The following is a 20437-nucleotide window of genomic DNA, read 5'->3' on the forward strand; positions in this document are numbered from 1 at the left end:
AGAAAAGGGAGTGTCGGACTGCTGAGGAGGGAACCTTGAGAATGAGTCTTTGGGTGGTGAAAATCTTGAAAGGGAGATTTAGGAGTACCTTTGAAAATGGCTGCAGTGAAAGATCTTGGGACAAAGAGGGAACTGAAGAAGGAGGTCTGGGACAATAAGCTTGAAATCTCGAAAGGGAGATTTAGGAGTACCTTTGAGAAGGTGGTTGGAGTGGCAGGTCTTGGAGTGGGTCAACTTGGAACAGATAGGGAACCGAAGAAGGAAGTCGGGGTAGGGGAAGCTTATAGAATCGGCGGATGAATGTCTTATTGGTGCTGGAGCCCATACCAGCTATCTTCGAGCAGATGGCAGAGGACCCTGCCATCTTATGCATGGTAATTTGCAGGTGTTCAAATGGTAAAAGCTGAACTGAATTATAGTTTAAATTATCTGTTGGAACTTCAGTAGAGACTTAAAAATAGGAGAGGAGACATCAGATAATTTTGAACTTGCAAGGAGAACCAGAGAAGACTGTACCACAAAATGGTGGCTGGCATCAATATCGCTGCCTTCGAATGGTTATTCAACAAATTAAAAGAATGGTTAATTGCTAAGGGCAGCATGGCGGCGCGGTGGTAAGCGCGTGTGCGTCACAGTTCTGAGGTCATGGGTTAAAATCCAGCTACCAGCCTTCCTGTGCGGAGTTTGCATGTTCTCCCCGTGCTTGCGTGGGTTTCCTCCAGGCACTCCGGTTTCCTCCCACATTACAAAAACATGCATGTCAGGTTAATTGGCCGGTAAAAACTGTTCCTAGGTGTGAATGAGCAAGCGAATTGTCTGTCCCTGTGTGCCCTGCGACTGGCTGGCAACCAGTTCAGGGTGTCCCCTGCCCACTGCCCGTAGATGGCTGGGATGGGCTCCAGCACCCCCGCGACCCTACTGAGGATAAGTGGTGCAGATAATGGATGGATGGATTGTTAAGTTTGATTTCATAAATGTAAATGGTCTGCGCTTTTCAAGTCACACAGTCACACACCGATAGCAACGTCAGCCATGCAAGGCAACCACCTGCCCATTGGGGGCTTTAGGGACTCAGTGTCTGGACACGTTGACATATAAAACAGTGGATCTGGGAATTGAACTTGCGACCTCTTGATCTCAAGATGAGCACTTTACCTCATGAACTACTGCTGCCCCAATGTCTAGTATAAAGGTATTTAAAATATCAATCATTTTTCTGAACAGGAAATTTATGTACTAATGGTATCGGTACAGATGACTATCCATCCATTATCCGCACCGCTTATCCCCAGTAGGGTCGTGGGGGTGCTCGAGCCCATCCCAGCTATCTTCAGGCAGTGGGCAGGGGACACCCTGAACTGGTTGCCAGCCAGTCGCAGTGCACACAGAGACGGACAACTTACTCTCTCACTCATACCTAGGGACAATTTTGACCGGCCAATGAACCCGACATGCATGTTTTTGGAACGTGGGAGGAAACCGGAGTACCCGGAGAAAACCCACGCAAGCACAGAGAGAACATGCAAACTCCAGACAGGAAGGTTCATATAGATGACTACTGGGTATCAAAATCGGTCTGAAAACAAATTTAATTGCTCTATTAAATATTTATCTATCTGTCTATCTACCTTGGTCATATCCCTCAAGAGGGGTGACCGACAGCAAGACACACATATACAATAACAAAGAAAATAAAAGGGAAATAAATAGCATAAAAAAACCACACAAAAATTTTTGGACCATGGCCAACCCAATTGCCCAAACACCCAAACAAGTTAGGCACCTCGGCACCCAAGTTGGTCATGCTTTCGTCCCTCCAGATGAAATGGGACACCAGAAAGCGGCCATGTCACTCGGGTCAAGGTGACACAACACACTCTTTTGTTCAACAGCAGGGCCCGACAGCTTTCACTGGTTTACCCCTGCCGCATCATACGGGTGCCCAGCCCATCCTTAAGGGCCCGGTCACACAGCCGTTTGCGTCTGTATCGCGGGTAAAATTTTGCGTTTGCCCGTGGTTGCCCGTGATGGAAAATGCGCAAATTTGGCCAACCCGCTGTTCATCGGTGGTATGCCCGCAAAACAGACGCCGGCGACTGTTCCGCTTCCTCATCGCGTCATTTCCGCGTCATTTCGGCGTGTGGACCACGGGTATAAAAGCTGCCGAGCCGGTGTTATGCCGAGAAATGCATTCTTGCCGAGATTTGCATCCCCTCGCTACTACAGCCACTTTTACCTCGTTTTATCTCACTTTTAGGGAATTTAATGGCGAACATATAACCAAAACCACTTCGTCTTGCATTTGTTGGGAATGTTATACAACTTAAACCATTACGTCTTTGTATTTGTTGTGAATGTAATCGAACGGTAATGCACGCCGTATACAAATCACTTTTGAGCAGGTAACATGTTTATTTTGCCTTTTTCTATTCAAATCGCTCGTATTGAAACTGTTATGCACTCTACCATAAAGCTTATTTCTGCATCATAAGCTTTACGGTAGAGTGCATAACAGTTCTCAAAAGTGATTTATATACGGTGTGCATTACCGTTCGATTACGTTCACAACAAAAACAAAGACTGAATGGTTTATGTTGTATTACATTCCCAACAAATGCAAGACAAAGTGGATTTGGTTATATGTTCGCCATTACATTCCCTAAAAGTGATATAAAAGTGAGATAAAACTAGGTAAAAGTGGTTGTAGTAGCGAGGGGATGCATTTCTCGGCATAACACCGGGCTGTAGAAATCATAACCGCTCAAGACACAGTCCTGTGAAGATCAAGATTTCAAGCTATGGCACCGAAGAAGCCAATATGTTATTATTGTAATAGTTTTTCATTTTTATTTTATTGTCTTGTTATGAAATGAAAAGAAATGTCAAGAAATAAAAATGGATTAAGACGAGGTCACTACGGTGACGGGGATCCATGTTCACCCCTTGACGTCTCGAGCACAACTGACGTGTGCTCGGCAAATTGCGCTGTATATACATGGAGAAAGGCGTTTGACCGTCACACGCGTAGCACGCTAATTTCACGTAATAACACCGCGATACAGGCGCAGAACATGCTATGACCGTGCTCCACCCACGATTACCCGCTGAAATTTCGCATCCTACCCACGTGTAACCACGCCCTGGCCGCGGCCATAGCACGTCGTTCCGCGTCATTTCCGCGTCATTACCTCTTGTGTACCACGTGTGCCGCCCGCGGTTAATATGTGGTCTAAAGTTTTGAGCAGCGCAAAACTTTTCCGCGCTGCCAACTGCGTGTGAATTTCCGACCGCGTGTAAAGCACTGCTGTATCTCGTCTGTATGGCGATCTCAAAGCGTCCAACAGCATCTGCTTCACAAGCAGAATTTTCTGGCCGTGATTCACCCTCGATACAGAAGTAAACGGCTGTGTGACCGGGCCCTAAGAACGCGTCCACAATCCCACTATCCTTTCACAACACCTCTCCACTCCTTTCTATCACCAACAAGAGCTCTAGCTTCCATTATATTTAGACGTCTTTCCTGCAGTGCACTCATAACACCAATCACCATCCTCTTCAACATTCGCTCCTTATCCATCCTCTCCATGTGTCCAAACCAACCGAGTACTCTCTTATCAACACACTTGCTCAGTTCCACGTCTACTCCAGTTCTGTCTCTCACAATTTCATTTCTCAGTCTATCCAATCTTGTCACTCCTAACATAGTCCTCAAACACTTCATCTCAAAAACAAAAATTAAATATACAAATGATAAATATAAGTTTTCCCTGGTTGTTGACATGCAGGTTGAATAGCATCTGTGGCTAAACTCAACCTGTAGCGTAATTTCTATCAGATTATGGTGTGTAGTATTTAAAAGGACAGTGTGTTTTAGCTGACCACTAAATTTGGCTGTATTGTGTAGTTCAACTCTAAAAAAAGTGCTAAAAAGCACAAGAAGTAATACAAACTACAGAGACTCAAAGTGACCAAAACACAAGATTTTTCTCTTAATTTTTCGAATGGAGTATTTTTTTAATGCAAGTTACTATAATTTTGCTCATTTTTTAAATACATATCTATTTATTTTTTAATGAATGAAGGTTTTTATTATTTTACCTCTAGGCTTCAAATCAGGGGTCTCCAACGCGGTGCCTGAGTAGCCCACAGACTGTAAAATAGCTCACTAGTAAATGGGTCATTTGGATTTTCTAGGAAAATTGTTTTCCAACTGGGAACTGGGATTATTTTTTCTTTTCATGAACATGTTTCATGAGGAATGCCTGGAATAAGACAATTACAATTGACATTACATTTTTTTTATTTTTAGTGACACATTTTAACCCATTTACGCTCAAACGCCTGTTGAGAAGCAAAGATGTGTCTGTAGGATGTCACAGTCACTGGTCCTTTTGGAGGCTCCAAATGGTTACTTTTGGAAATGCCTAGACACACCCTTAGAAAAATGTGTAAAATACTAATGTTTAATTTTTAAGATTGTGATCAACTTTGACCTTGAACCAGGTATGGCTTCAAGCTATTGTCCTAGGTGTTTCCCATGCTACTCTCATCTGCAGGCATGTGATTCAAAAAATAAATTCAGGCGAGAATAAAAACCTTTCTACTACTGTGTGATCTAAATTGGATGACTCAATGCTAGTAGCACAATGTAGTGAATATTTCAGATGTGTACAAAACTTCAAAAAGTTACCTTTCAAAAGAGACCCAAACCGTCCAGATTCCTTAAACGGTTCAACAACAGCATTCACTTTACTTTGGGTACCTCTTGGATTGGGTTTTTAAATACATTTTACTGGATTGTTAAGGGGGTTGGATTCAGGTAAACAGCGCCCTCATCTTTGTTAGGGTTGCTGTGTATAAATTCTTGAGAAAAACGCAGTGTCTTGCAATAGCACTATGTCACATTTCAATATCGACTCGATTTCGGTTAATCGTGCAGCCCTATTTGTAAGTCAAGGTAGCTCGTTAACTGTAGCTTCCGTCTTCCATCTCCATCAGGTCCAAGCGAAAGGTCCTGGGTCGCAAGGAGCCTTCGGATTCCTTCGGAAGCCGGCAGAGCCTAACATCGCCGGTCAAGCAGAGTAACCTGGCGGCGGCCGGTGGTCCGAGATCTAGCTCCCGCAACGAGAATTTCATGGCCCTGCTGCAAAAGAAGGGCAAGTCTTCCAGCACGGGAGCCAGGGTGTCTGCTGCCGAACTCCTTAAAAGCACAAACCCCCTTGCTCGGCGCGTCACTGAGCTCTCCGGCGAAGGCGGGGAGCCTCCCTCTAGCAGAGGCAAAGCCGCAGATCAGTGAAGCGGTTCGGGCCTGGCTGAACATTTTTGCGCCATCAGACCCCCTTTTGGACCAAATCGTTTCTGGTTTGATCGAAGCTGCACCGTTAACCGACGGAAAAAGGATGTACAAACATGTATCTTTTCCTGGATTATATGAACGAACCCCTCTTGAAGAGGGACCCATAAGCACGAGTTACACAATTTCAAAAAATTGTATCATCTATTAATAAAAGAGGAAACTAACTTCAGGTCAGCTTCAGTTCAAGCACCTGACAAGTGGACTCAAGCACTTTTCTTCAATGTAAAGAGAAAGCTGATAACGACCTGTAATTACTCCATGTAATTTAGTGCCAATGGGACGTATGCATTTGCGTGGTATAACAATATTGAGAACAGTTCCTGCCATTTGTTTAAAAAAAATGTAGAAGTAAATACCTAAAATGTATGCCGTATAAATGAATGAACACATGAATAAATCAAATAACACCTAAATAAATCACACAAGACCTGAATATGGACTGCATTTATATAGCGCTTTAACAGTCACTGAGGACCTCCAAAGCGCTTTACAATACACTTCACGCTTTATCCACTCACACACCAATAGCAGAGTCAGCCATGGAAGGCGGCACCTACCTGCATATAGGAGGCAATAGGGCTTTAGTGTCTTGCCAGAGGACACTTTCATATTTAACTTGAAAAAGGCAGAAATGGAACCTACAACCTCTTTGGTCCCAAGACTTAAATGCAATTTATTCAAATATGCATGCATTCTGTCATTTATTTATTTTGGTATTTATTTTGTCATGTATTTTGTAGTTTAATTTGTTGTTTAATTTCTATGATTGGTGTTTTGTTAATAACATTTTGCTGAGAGAGAATACAACACAAAATAAATGACAAAATACATAAAAAAAAATTCACAACATGTTTGTCAATCAACCAATACATGAACAGCTTAGTCGGATTGACCCTCGAGCATGGGGAGAACATGCAAACTCCAGACGGGGGAAGCTGCGGACCTTTGCAACGTGCCGCACACATGACAAAATACACGACAAAATACTCGACAAAATACATGACAAAATGCAACAAAATGTTTACCTCAACCAATTAGTGAAAAGCTCAGCCAGTGCAACCGGACCCTTATTTGAAAAATGTTCAGTAGTGACGAAATACATGACAATATAATCAACAAAATAAAAACCGTGATAGATAAATGACAAAATGCAAACATGAATATATCAACTGTAACTATGTCCTATATTTAGGTATTAGGTGACACCGAACCCCTAATATCCCTCATAACCAGGTAGGCGCCTTTCATGGCTGACTCTTGTTGTAGGTGTGTGAGTGTGTGTGTGAATGGGTAAAGTTTGAAGTGCATTGTAAAGCGCTTTGGAGGTCCTCAGTGACTGGTTAAAGCGATACAAAAATGCAGTCCGTTTACTGTTTACCATTTATTTATGTGCTGATTGATTTTATATGGCCCATATTTGTTGATAATGACGTATTTCTACATATGGCAGGATTGGTCCACCGTATAAAAAGAGCAATTTCAGACACAAACAGAACAGAAATGTCTGCACAAGCCTGCCTAATCGTGTGGGCATGAATACACGCGCAAAAATCTTTCTTCTCATGGTCATCATCACACCTGCGGAATTTCTGCACGGAGAGCATGAAGCAGGCCCAGGGGCTTCTCTTATCTCGTTTTTGGGTCTCCAGTGACGGGATCGAAGGATAAATGCACTCAGACAACCAGAGGAGACCATTCCGTGTATAAGCATGAAAGAGTGTTGAAAAGAAAACCATTTTTAAATCTGTCATTATTTTTCATGATTATTTGAATTAGAATTTGTGTGTCAACACCTTCTTACCTCGTTTTGGCTAAGCCCTTTCAAACATCTGCAGCCGCTCGCAAAAAATACCGTATTTTCCGCACTGTAAGCTGCACCGGATTATAAGGCGCATCTTTTGTCATATATGTTTTCTATGTGTTGGAAATCCCGTCCAGATTGAATATTAAGCAGGGATTTGTTGAAAGAAGTGCACATTTCTTAGTTATGCGAAAGATGCAAAAAAAGGCAAAAATGGGCTAACCTTAACCTTTGCCCTAACTCCAACCCTAACCCTACTCTAACCTTAACCCAAACCCATTGCTTTTCAATTATTTTCAGTCATGCCCCCTTAACAAGAAGAAAACCTCTTACGCCACTGCCACTTTGTGTATTCGAGGAAATTGTACTTTATTTTAGGACAGCTAAAAATAAAATAAAACTTCCCCGGGATCATACGTACCCCCTTGCTTGTTTGGCCCTGATACCTTTTCGTCTCTAAGGGGCCGGTCACACAGACATTTGCGGCTGAATCACGGCCAGAAATATCTGCCTTTGAGGCGGACGCTATTGGACGCATTGAGATCGCCATTCAGACGAGATTCAGCGGTGCTTAACACGAGGTCGGAAATTCGCGCGCGGGTGGCAGCGTCAAACCAATTGGCGCTGCTCAATTCTTCAGAGCGCGGGAACACAGCCTTTCACGAGAGTATTGAGGCTGAACCACGGCCAGAAATTTTCACGTGGTTGGCCGCGCTCAAAACTTTTGAGCTGCTCAAAACTTTTGAGCTGCTCAAAAGTTTGAGCACGTGTTAAACCGCGTGCCGCACACGTGGTCAACACGAGGAAATGACGCGGAACGACGTGCTCTGGCCGCGGCCAGGGCGCGCTTACACATGGGTAGGACGGGAAATTTCAGCGGGTAATCGTGGGTGGAGCATGGTAATAGCATGTTCTGCGCCTGTATCGTGGTGTTATTACGTGAAATTAGCGTGTTACGCGTGTGACAGTCAAACGCCTTTCTCCGCGTATAAACAGCGCGAATGCCGAGCACACGTCAGTTGTGCTCGTGACGTCAAGGGGGTGAACATGGATCCCCGTCAGCGTAGTTTCTCTTCATTTCGAATAAATCTTTCGGTGCATTCGCAATGATCGTAGCAAGGCTTTAAAGCTAGAACCTTAGCTTGGCCTTTTGGCTGAGAGTAAGAGCCCCGGCTCCTAAGCTTTGTAGCGTATTATGAACTGATCGATAATGGATAATGAATAAAGAAGATAGACCAAAAACCCTTAACACCCCCCCCCCCCCCCCCCCGTTAGCGTAGTGACCTCGTCTTAATCCATTTTTATTTCTTGACATTTATTAACAAGATAATAAAATAAAAATGATGCCATAGCTTGAAATCTTGATCTTCACGGGACTGTGTTTTGTGTGGTTATAGTTCCTACAGCCCGGTGCCGAGATTTGCATCCCCTCGCTACTATAACCACTCTATGCACCTCGTTTTATATCACTTTGAGAGAATGTAATGGCGAACATACAAACAAAACCACTTCGTCTTGCATTTGTTGGAAATGTAATACAACTTAAACCATTCCGTCTTTGTTTTTGTTGTGAACGTAATCGAACGGTAAATCCTCCCCCCCTCGCGTGAACGCGCATTCTGCTGCGCTTCCAATGAAAGCGATCGTATTCTATATAAAACGCTTATTAAAACTATAAAGCGAGCTAATTATAACAATTGGGAGATCCTAGTCTATATAACGCGTTTATTTAAACAATAAAGTGCGATCGTATTCTACAAAATGCGTTTGTTAACGTGGATGAAAAAGTCACGCGAGGGGTTGGGGCGGTGTGGGTGTTGCGTAGGAGTCGGATTTGGGCACAACACCGGCTCGGGAGCTTTTATACCCGTGGTCCACACGAGAAAATGACGCAGAAATGACGCGATGAGGAAGCGGAACAGTCGCCGGCGTCTGTTTTGCGGGCATACCACCGATGAACAGCGGGTTGGCCAATTTTGCGCATTTTCCATCCCGGGCAACCACGGGCAAAAAAAAAAAATGCAAAATTTTAGCCGTGATTCAGCCGCAAACGGCTGTGTGACCGGCCCCTAATCTATACTTCTGGCTTTCTCGTGGTAAAGCTTTGGTGCCCTCAGTTGGGCCAGTGAAGATTATCAAATGATCAATCATTGTTCAGGGGGGGGGGGGTTTCAGCTTTTTTTTAAGTGCGTTGCACCGCCTCCAGTCAGACAGACTGGGGAGACTCCGAGGTCAAATCACAGGATGAACCATTTCCATTGTCAGAGCTCTCTCTGGTGGCAGGAAGATGCACGTGTATAAACGCATCGCTGCTTATGTCCAGTGAAGTGACGCTTTCTTTTGGAATATTTAGCGGATATAAAAAACAAACTGTTCAATTGTACATGTTTAGCAAGGATTGGCTGCCTTTAATAATATTTTGGTGACACATTTTTCAGCATAATCACGAATGACTCCTATGTATAGACCAAGGTGTTTGTGCTATTTTAGATTGGCCTCGCTTACCTTTTTGTCCGGGATGCTTCAGATAATCTTCCAGCGAGGTAGTATTGTCCGTGGATTCGTGTACTTTGAATAGTAGACCAGCATGCTCCACCAAAAGAGATTTGTTGTCTTTTAGCATCCTGATACTCGATGAGGGGAAAATGCGCCTAACTGCCAGTTGGCAGTTTTGAGCAACAGACATAGATAGAGTCAAAACAATTATTGGAGTTCTATTTTTGTTATTCCATACAGGAGGAAGAAAAAGTACAGTATTTAAAAGAATATTCCATATATGCATTAGTCCTTTCATGGCCCATCCAGTGGTTTTGTGTGTAGCTGCTCGGATAAGCGCCGCTTTCCCACATGCCAGTGCCATAAAGTGATTCTATCATAAATAAATTATTTTTCTTGCATACTTTTTTAGTGTTTGTTGTATTTATTGACTGCAGACACAGTAGACATTTGGAGATATTTACCAACCGGGTTTGTGTTTACCAAAAGCACTATATCCACAAAGTCCACAAATTCAGTAAAAATGTTATTGAAACAAATAAAATGATCTTGTTTTACTGGCCAAAAATTTTATTCATTTTACATATCTTTTCATTAAAAATGTTTTTTTAAAACATATTTTTAGTCAAGCAAAATACACTTCAAACCATCAAAATAAATATAATTTTGCTGATTTTTTTACTGAAAAAATAATTGAACAAAACGACAAGTGCTAAGTAAAAACTCAGTAGGCACTCAAAACTAGACGCAAAGACATAAATTGTTTTTTAATTTGCAAGTAGGACTGGGAGAAAAATAAAATCCCATTCCTTCGTGAAGCCCTCTTCTGAGCCCCCTCTTTTTATTAAATCTTCAAGGTTACGAAAAAAGGATCGGCCCAAAAGGGCGTGTTAATCAATGAACAGCAATATGATTGGCAGAGAGCGAAAATTATGCAATAGTCAAAACAACAAACAAGAGTCCAAATAAGAAACTGGCATCCCATGCAATCTGCTTTGCACTTGTTGAAGAGAAACACACTTATTGGTAATGAGCAATAATGCTTAAAAAACGAGAACATTTTACATTTTTTTGTATGCAGTTCATGTTATTATAGTAGCAAAAGAATAATAGCGCATAAGGAATACCAATTTTCCTATCGGACTGTTACCAAATCTTAAAAGGAGAGTGTGTATTATTCACCACTACATGTCACTTTATTGTGTAGTGCAAATGAGTGCTAAAAAGCACAAGGAAGAATAAAAACTACGGAGACCAGAAGTGACACAACGTCACCATTTTTGTTCTCATCTTTTTTACCAAACCTTTTGCGATGTTTTTGGTTTTTCGGGTATCCGTAGCAGCACAATGGGAGACTAATCTGTCAATTCCCTCTCGGTGAGGCTTATTTCATGCAGAATAATTGCAAAAATATCATCCTGAACTATTGTAAAAGGGGAACACGTAAGAACCAGATCAAATGTACTCCAGCATCACATCGTTAGGACAATGCAGGAATTAGCTTGAGTAGTATTTCCTATTCCTGACAATTTACTGTGCACGTTTTCCCAGTATTTTATACAATTTTTGATCATTTCAAAATTTGTACGCCACATAACTTTTTTTGTTAGGGCAGATCTCATCCTGCCCATTTTGGCATTTTGGTCACTAGTAGCAGACAACAACAACATGGTAAATTGCTCATATTGTTCGCATATTCTACATACGTTTTACGTACCTTCTACATATCTTGCTGTGAGTAAATAGGTGCCGGGTTCTGTTTGTGAGGTTTATAGTTGCTTAACACGTGGTATTGCAATCATTATTAAGGGAAGTAATTGGCCATCGGTAACAGGTATGATTTCGCCAAAGATGATAACACTTTCTAAAGTAAGGGATATACTTCACTCAATTGTCACGTCCCTATCATGTTAAATATTTGCCTTTGTAGCGAATGCATAATCAATTTACAATAATAATACAAACGAATGCAGCATATTTGACACAAAACTGAACTTTCCGTCACCCAGTTCCACACAAATGTTAAAATGTGTTTTGTTATTAGCATAACGTAGGTACAAAGGGTGTATGGTAGGCACAGCTCAGAGTTAATGACTATGTGTCCGGTCTCTCCCTTGAGAATACACACAGGAGATGGCTCATCAGGGCCAAACAAGCAAGGACCACACTTCCTGTTTCTGACAGCACAGAGCATGCCGTGCTATCTCCGATGCACACACAGGAAGAGCTGCAAAGTGTCGTGTTTGCTTCTTGATTTCTTTCAGGAAAGCGGCCTGAGTGAGGGCACACCGAAGAAGTGACATGCGGCACATAGAAGTGACCTTGGTAGCTGATGTGAAGGACTCAAGTGGTGCCAGTTGAAGCGGCATATCGGAAGCATCTTCAGTCCTGTTGACGAGATACGTTCCTGCCGGATGGAGCGGTGCTGGTCGCATCTGCCGAGTGCCCTCTGTCATGCACTTCTACCACGAGGTCAGCAACCACCATCCCACGCTTGCAATTTTTTGTAGACCCGAGGCTGGCAACCCGCGGCTTCAGGAGCCGCATTTCGTTCTTTTGCAGAGTGGTCTCCTGGAACTTTTCCAAAAATTGTTTGTGAATTGAAAAAATTGGAGGAGGGAAATAGATTTTTCTTTGAATATGGTTAAGGAGGACAAACATGACACAAACTAACGTTTTTTCAATGCTGTAAAATGTGTAGAAAAGTAAATATTACTTTTGAACTCAGGGTGTTACTACATGACTGTAAGACAAGTCAAGTCACATTTATTTTAATCGTGAAATGGACTGCACAGGCCACAATTACATCATCCTTTGATCTGAAACCGACATGCAGGCAAGGAAAAATTCAAAAACCTCAGCAAAATAAGAACCCTTGAAAAGGGGCCACACAAGTGGTAATCCCCCTTCCAGGATGACCAGACTGCAATATATGTTGCATTGGGTAACAATACACAAAACATAGGTAATATGTAAAATTCTCTAAAAAGTCCATGACAACAACAACGCAGCTTCCCATCTCAGCTGTTTGGTCCGCTGACTTATCCCCATTTCTCCTTCTCCCTCATTTCACCACCAACGAGGTCAGGAAGGCCAGGGAAAGAAAAGTATGAGGTAGGCATCAATCATAAGCCATAGAATAGTGTGTCTTAAGTCAAGTCAAGTCAAGTCTTGTTTATTTGTAAAGACCTTAATCACAAATTTAGATTTAAAAAAAATTCACCTGAGGTTGCAGAGCATTCCACAGCACCGGGGCCCGGATGGAGAACGCTCTTGAGTCTGCAGATTTCTTCTTGGCTCTTGAAGTCACAAGAAGACCAGCATTTTCAGAGCTGAGACGAGAGAGAAATCAGTATTTGTGTTTCTCTCTCTAATCCTTTCTGTTAGGGCACAGCGGGGCGCAAGCTCCGCCCCTTTTGGAGTGGTAGCGTCACAATTTAGCCCTGCTCTCTTAATTTCAAAACAGTAATCATATTCAACGGCTGTCATAAGCACAGTTTTGTTGCTCAGGCTCGAGGATGGCTGTTTTCAGTATCAAAAGAGAGAGAAGATGCTGCTGCTGTGTTTTACCCATTCCTTATCTTGTTTGATATTTGCACGGAAATCAAACTTTAACTGCATAGATATGATTTTATTTACTTTACCTTATCTAAAGGCTGCTGTTTTATTTTTTACCTAGATAAGGAGCACGTTATGCACGTTCCTTTTTTTTTCGTATCGTCAAAATGAAAATTACGGAAAAATTGGATTCATTCATTACATTTCTTTAATTCTATCAAAGAAACAACACATACTGTAATTAATTAATATTGTAATAACGTTTAACTTGGGGCTGTATTCTAGAACAGAGTAGTCACGTGGTGCATCATTCTCCACAAGAAGTGCTGCAAGTAACTTTTTGAAAGTAGGCTAATATAGAGACCCCTGGCTACTTAGTGCTTCGATTATCGCTGGTTCACTATTTCGCAGAATTTAAATTGGATTGTCTTTATTGTCATTGATATCAATGTATTTTGTCTTTCAAACAGGACATGCACTACGTGTCCGAATGACAATAAACTGGGATGCACTGCAACAGCTAGCTTTTAGCGGCTTGTTACTTTAAAAATAATTTCATCAATTAAATCGTACTCTGAGTAAAGACCACAAAGAAATTGTGATCACCAGCGGGTGCTCTGTGGATTATCATTGGGTTGGTGAAGCGACTGAAGCCTGGTCGAGAGGCAATAGCGAGGCTTACTGGTACAGCTGAGCTATCAACCCTCACAATCTACCTCTTTGGAGCCTGGCTAGTCCCCAATGCCATATCCATTAGCCATGAAATGGACAATCTGGAGCTACAATTCATGGGAAACCTACACATTCTTGTATTTTAATCATCGCAGAGATTTGGCTCAATTTGAGGACACCCAATGCAAGCGCGCAGATAGCCAGTTGCTCTCTAAATTGCTATCTTACTCCAAAAGGAGAAGCCCTCCAGTTTTGTTTTAATTTGGTGTAATGACAATAAAACTATCCATTAAACTGCAATCATGTGTTGTGTGTTATAATTTGTAGATCTATAGTGGTTATTTTGTTTCAGTCGTATATTATTTATTAGTCAATAATGACGTAATCTCAAACCCTTTTGCAAAATATTTAAACCCTTTGGGGGTTTTAATAAAGGTGCAACGCTACTTTGTGGATTTTCACTTTTCGCAAGTGGTTCGAGTCGCCATTATCCCCAAAAAGGGATCTCTGTATTGCTAATCAAGACACACACAGCACATGTTGCCTTCATTATAAGGCTTATATAAAGCTTTGTTTGCAGCTCCAGACAAAATTGTTTTGTTTTTTTTTGCTCCATTATGGCTCTTTCGACATTTGGGGTTGCCTACCTCTGGCATGGGCCGACCAATGAGAGTACACTATGATGATGTAAAATCTAAAACGTGACTGATATGAGTTGATTCGATTGCTATAAATAGTCTGTTACAGCGCTGGGCACATTAGTGAAAAAAAAAATGTTATGGTTACCAGTTACTTCATATATAAAGTTATTGCGTCATCCCCTAGATTACTGACTCCCACACGTTGCGGCCTACTCTGAAAGTTACAAATTACTGTATAAAAAAAAATTAAGTTGACCCTCTAAAACTGCTTAAAATAACCACATGATAAAAGAAATACCTGTAGAAGAAAATGTGAACTCTAACCTTTTGAACCGGTGAAGCCTTCATATATCCTGTCTTGAACAATCTTGAAACAACAGTTGAGACACTCCATATCCATTTTGCCTTTTGTCTTCAAACCATTCGAATATCTCTTGCTTGATTTTTGTGTAATGTCCAAGATGTCTTCTTCTTTTCTCCAGGCATGGTGTATTCCAAAAAATAATTTTACAAATAAAAAGACCAAGATTCAGCACTCTTTTATCGTAAGTTCTGTGCTCACGTTTGCCCCATTGATATCATTGTTCCTGTAGAAGCCACATCCTGTTCCCTACGCACTGCTTTGGCAATGTGATCATTGGAATTGGAACACTACAGATGAAATTTGCTCTAACAACATTTTATCTCTGACCTATATGTACTCATGAAAAGAGCCATATCTGGCTCGCGAGCCATAGGTTACTGACCACTGCTTTAAAGGAAACCAACGGTTTTCTTGCCGACACCCACAAGTAGGGGCAGTTGTGGTATATTTGAGTATTTGTAGCACATGTTTAAAACAAGTTGATGGAGACCTCATCAATTTCTGCCTCTTCTCCGGTGTCGCCTCGTATGGAGTTTGCAGAGGTTTCAAGTCATTAAGCTAAAGCAGAATTTTTCAACCAGTGTGCCGTAAGACCATGTCAACTGTGCCACCGGAAATTGCCAATTTTATCTTTGGACATTTTTCAGTGTCATTGCTTTCTTTAAATTATCAGCCAGGTAACTAACATTCATCCATTGCAGTAGGTGGCAGCAGATTTCTATCTATTTTCGTCATTTATCCTACTTATTTGCCCATGAGGCAGTACAGAGATAGATTTATATAATAAATATAGTTAAGAGCTTATCTTTTATGACATCTTCTAAGCTTGCATTGAAAAAAAAATAACGAAAAATAAATCCAAACAAAAATAAATATTAAATAAGAATAATCATAAAAACAACACAATATTGCTCATTTTAGATAATGTTTTCTTTAAAAACTAAAAAACTTAGAAAGTAGTTAAAAATGTGCCCGTTTTAATGATTATTTTGGTTGTTCTTCCAAAAAGAGATCAAAATTCAGTAAAACTTGGAAAAACATGTCAAAAAATTGGAAAATCCAAAATGGCTGCAAAATTATTAACCCGAGTGAATACCCTGTATTACCTCCTGAGCCATGATCAAAAATATGTACGGGTAATACTGCCAGTTTAGGCAAAATTATAATTTAAGTTAAAAAAAATGATAATAAACCCCAAAAAGCATGGATTTTTCAAAAGTTGAACAATTTTGAACTATGTTCATTTTGTTAAATAATCATTACCAAAGAAATTTGTATTTCTTTTACACACTGGAATCCTCACTTGAGTCGGCGCCATGTTGGTCCCGCATCCTGCCGTCACACTGTGCCATGTATAACTGGCCCTTGCTTGCACCACACAACAGAGTACCATCTAGTGGTCAAATATTACACATTGGAGCTTTAACACCATGTTTTGGAAAGCTCAGTAGTTAAATGCTAACATATAGCTGAGTCAAATAGTCTAATGATAAGTCAGCCGTTTGTTACAAACTAGTGCCAAGAGTTGAGTACACAATGTTGCACAACACGAGTCTTGGATGAAAATGATGATGATGGTTGTGGGTGTGAACGTCCTGTTTAGAGAACAGGGCCCGACATGGAGCTATGCTTTATCAAATCTCCTTTTCGTTGTTGGCATTTCCTTCCAGCGCGTACGATGGCGTACGAAACAGTTAGTTCCGCTAGTTCGCACTTGAGATACAAGTTTGCTTGTTCTCCTGCCCTCTTGTAGCTAAAATAAATACAAATGTATTCTATACTGCGGTCAACCTTACTGCCGTGTCACCTACTATTCATTTTATGACAGAAGAGGCTGCAGGCCAGACCTTGGACATGCCTGATTTGCAGGTATCTGTTCAGAGTAATTTTTTTGCTTCTCCTTTAAGCATCACTGGTTAGAGTATCTCTAACCCACCGACCTGGATTTAGCACTGTTATTTTGTTGTTGACACAGTCATTAGCCCTATCAGCAACAAACGATTATAGAAAATAGCATAATGGCAGCAAGCTTTTAATGCTAGCTCTGTAGAAACACTTTTACAGGTTTTACAGGTTTCTGTTGCAGAATCACTTTTTTTGCTGTTTTTTTAGGTTTTGTGCTTAGCAAATAGAGTATTTCTTTGTTCAAACCAGTGTGTGTGCTTGTAATGTCATCCTTCTTGTTTTTGTGAAACACACCGGTTAAGTCAGCACTCCTCAGCAGTGTTGGGAATAACGCCATTATAAATCACGCTGTTACGTAAAGGCGTTATTCTTTCAGTAACGGGGTAGTCCAACTAATAAATTCATTACGCCATTGCAACGCCGATACCCTTACTGACGGTTAAACATGGTGTGTTGCTTTGGTTGCAAAATGCCAACGATGGCACACATGATGCAGTTTTTAGCGGTGCGTTTTTTCGCTTTCTTCCAAGTTGTTTATGTTACGTTTTTTTGGATAATGTCATCATTCAAAATAGCGATATCATGATGTTATGTTGCGAGTCCGAATATAGTATTTACTAATGCGTCGAAATATTAGGCGAATGAGGGCTGAGTCGCGAAGAATGTTAACCCACTATTTGACAGCATCAGACTCGTGATGTTCACGAACGTAATGGCTTTATGAGCCAGCTCTTGGAATTGAACAAAGAGAGCCGGTATTCATTCAACAGTTGTTCCCTCCGAGACCTCTTTTTTCTTTCGTGACAGGTCAAAATTCATTTTTGGGAAATTCTGTGTTGTTGACTATAAATTTGTTGAGCACAAAAATGGTTAAAATGTTTTTTATTTTATCTTTTTATTATAGATTGATAAATATTGTAATTACATTTGCTGTGATTTTCAGTGTTAATGTGCTTATATAAAAATGTGAGGTTAATTATTTTTTCTTCTCTAATCTCTCTTTTTCCTTTTGTTATTATATATATATATTTTTTTTTCCCTATTCGTGTCTTTAATTTCCCTTTTTTAAGTCATTCTCTGCATTGTGTTACATAATAATTGGTAACATAGGGATTAAAGCAACAAAAACAGCCTGAGGAGCCGTTTGGGACCCGAAAGAGCTGTCTCTTTTTAGTAAACCGAGCAAGCCGGTTCTCAGAATATCCTATCTCTATAAGTAAACTCAGGTCAAAAACGTCATCGCTGTGTTTCGTATTTTCTCAGAAAAAGTTCAAATTCTTTGACATACAATAACTTCTTTGCAAAGTTACAGAAATGGTTACCTTACCTGGTAAATAGTTACTTTTACTCAGTTACTTTTTGGAAGAAATTGTGAGTAACTATAACTAACTGCTTTTTTAAAGTAACGTGCCCAACACAGCTCCTCAGACATATATTGTCCTTCTGGATGGAAGGAGAGTGACGTCTAATCACACAAGAACTCCCATGAGGCTTTGCCTTCTCATCTTCAGCTCCGGCCACGTCTGTTCCTGCGTCGTTTTTAATCCAACATTTTAATCCCTCCCCTGCCGGCGCTCACCTGCTTTGCCGTCTTGCTGCCGCTCACATTCTTTGCAGACGATTTACAGTACATGTCTTTTTGGGACTTAAGGAATGATGCCCCCCCTCTGTACCCGGATCCCCATTTCCCAGCCCCCATCTCCAGTGTTTATGTTCTGCAGCCCATGGAAGTCACAATTTGTCCTCCTCCTCCCTCCTTCCTCTTGTAATCTAACTCCTTTCTCCAGACCTCCCTCCCACCTTCTGGCCTTACTCATGCCGTATACGCACTAATTTAGAGTCGGACGGTGCCGCTCACCCCAAGGGGTTGGAATACACAATTTTGCACAGGAAACAAACTCCAAAACCAGGTAGGAATGATAAGATTTGATTGTTTGTTGGCTCGTCAAATCGATCTTTGAACACAGGCTTATAACTGCGTGGTTGTAGATGGGACAGTATCCAAAAGGGATGGGTTTTGTGCCAAAGAACTGAGGCACAAGTGGCGCCACAAGGGGCCGTTAGCTTCCCAAATGGAGACGGCTGGACTTTCTATTCTCCAGTTGCTGTTTATCCAAGCAATGAGCAAGGGGTTCATAACTTGTTCATTCCGACCCTGTAAAATCGAGAATTGACGTATATAACTGTCTGTGGCACTTAACGTTTTTATTTTTTTTTGAAAGTCCCTTTTTCAGTTTTGCCTTATGCACTCGCGTACTTCACATTGACTAATTTTTGGTCAATTATTGACAAGTTCCGAGTTAATATTTAATACTAACTACTGGCTTGATAACACTATACTCCTGATGCAGAATAATAAAGCAATTTATCACACTGCTACATCTGCCGGTCACTGCTGCTGGTTTCCTGACTACATGAGTCAGCTAGGAGTTGAAAATATGGGGGAATGGTTAACGTTCTGAGAAAATTTATACTGGAGAGTACAAATACACACAAACACACACACCCACACACACACACACACACACACACACACACACACACACACACACACACACACACACACACACACACACACACACACACACACACACACACACACATACACGAATAAACACATGTTTTCCCCTATTTCAGAAAAAAAAAATTCTATTAGACCAAGGAATAATTAAAACAAGTTGGATGAGGCTGACACGACCTGAGTCAGTCTAAACCAAAATGTACAATTTTTAAATTTTTCCCAGGTGACGGGTCCAGTCATTTGTCATTCTATACTAAATATACCAACTAACTCGGATCAGGTAAACTAATCTCCTAAAAAATACCTTAAATAATTAAAAAGCCCATCTGAGTTAAGCACCGATTCACTCCCTTGGTTAATTTGATGGAAGTTTTGGGATTTAGATAAAATAGAAGATCATTTTGTTGGGTGTTTAGCTCAAATAAGAAATTGGGTCACGATTTACAAAAATAAATAAATAAATAGATTATTGATTAACAGGATCTTATATGAATTAATTCTTAACAAAAGCCCCCAAAAATCTGCCTGTTTTGTAAGAGAAAAAAGATCCTTTTTTTATCGAAATTAACCCCCTACAACTAAGTAAGTTCTGAGCCAATCTTAAGTCAATCTGTTTAAAACCATTCAAAAACTGGTTGAAGCATGGACCATTTCACTTTTTAATATTTTTCTTTTTTTACCGAATAATTTTTGTTTTTTTGCACAACAAAAAATAAGGTTTATTTTGTTCACTGTAACTTGGCTTATTTTATATGGACTCATTAAATTTAACTATAATTGCACCAAACAATAAAAAAAAAATTCTAGACAACAACAACTTAAGGAAATTTTGATCAAAAGCTAAAATATTACCTTTTGGTATGAAAGGATTCTGCAGCAATTTTTGTTTGAATCAAACCCACCAAATTGGGTCATTTTGTTTAAAAAAAATGAAAAATCATGACATTTTGTACAGTACTACACACATAAAATAGCATATGTTTGGGGAAAAATATAAAAATATATCTAAAATTATGGAGGAACCCAGAAAGTTATATTCACCAAGGTTTTAAACAAGTTCATTCTTGACCCAATGTGAAGATTGACGTTATGCTTGTCACCGCAGTTTTTTTTTGTGTAACAT

At 40.6% G+C, this 20437-nt stretch overlaps 2 protein-coding genes and 1 long non-coding RNA gene across 6 annotated transcripts in view; 2 read left to right on the forward strand and 1 right to left on the reverse strand.

Annotated features, from left to right (window-relative positions):
* Nucleotides 1-7596, forward strand: part of nhsl2 (NHS-like 2) — a 76577-nt gene extending 68981 nt beyond the window's left edge. For both annotated transcript variants that reach the window (XM_088348375.1, XM_088348376.1), the window contains exon 10: nucleotides 4999-7596. In XM_088348375.1, coding sequence (XP_088204501.1) covers nucleotides 4999-5296 — 298 coding nt within the window. In that variant the 3' untranslated portion in view covers nucleotides 5297-7596. The remainder of the gene's footprint in view (nucleotides 1-4998) is intronic.
* A 2785-nt stretch (nucleotides 7597-10381) lies between these two features.
* Nucleotides 10382-16287, reverse strand: LOC148357223 (uncharacterized). Its single transcript, XR_015852107.1, has 3 exons — nucleotides 14849-16287; nucleotides 12877-12985; nucleotides 10382-12230 (listed from the first exon to the last, which is right to left on the reverse strand). It is a non-coding gene; the product is annotated as an uncharacterized LOC148357223 (long non-coding RNA).
* Nucleotides 11918-20437, forward strand: part of arhgap36 (Rho GTPase activating protein 36) — a 31907-nt gene continuing 23387 nt past the window's right edge. For 2 of the 3 annotated variants that reach the window (XM_088348379.1, XM_088348378.1), the window contains exon 1: nucleotides 18351-18703. Coding sequence is in view for 1 of the 3 variants with exons in the window: in XM_088348377.1 (XP_088204503.1) it covers nucleotides 12068-12125 (58 nt within the window). In the remaining 2 variants the exon portion in view is untranslated. Of the gene's footprint in view, nucleotides 12126-18350; nucleotides 18704-20437 lie in introns of those variants that run through there. The other variant, XM_088348377.1, reaches the window with a different exon arrangement.

This window comes from Urocampus carinirostris, chromosome 11 (genome assembly GCF_059441175.1).
Source record: "Urocampus carinirostris isolate Australia breed hairy pipefish chromosome 11, RoL_Ucar_1.0, whole genome shotgun sequence".
Taxonomy (NCBI): domain Eukaryota; kingdom Metazoa; phylum Chordata; class Actinopteri; order Syngnathiformes; family Syngnathidae; genus Urocampus; species Urocampus carinirostris.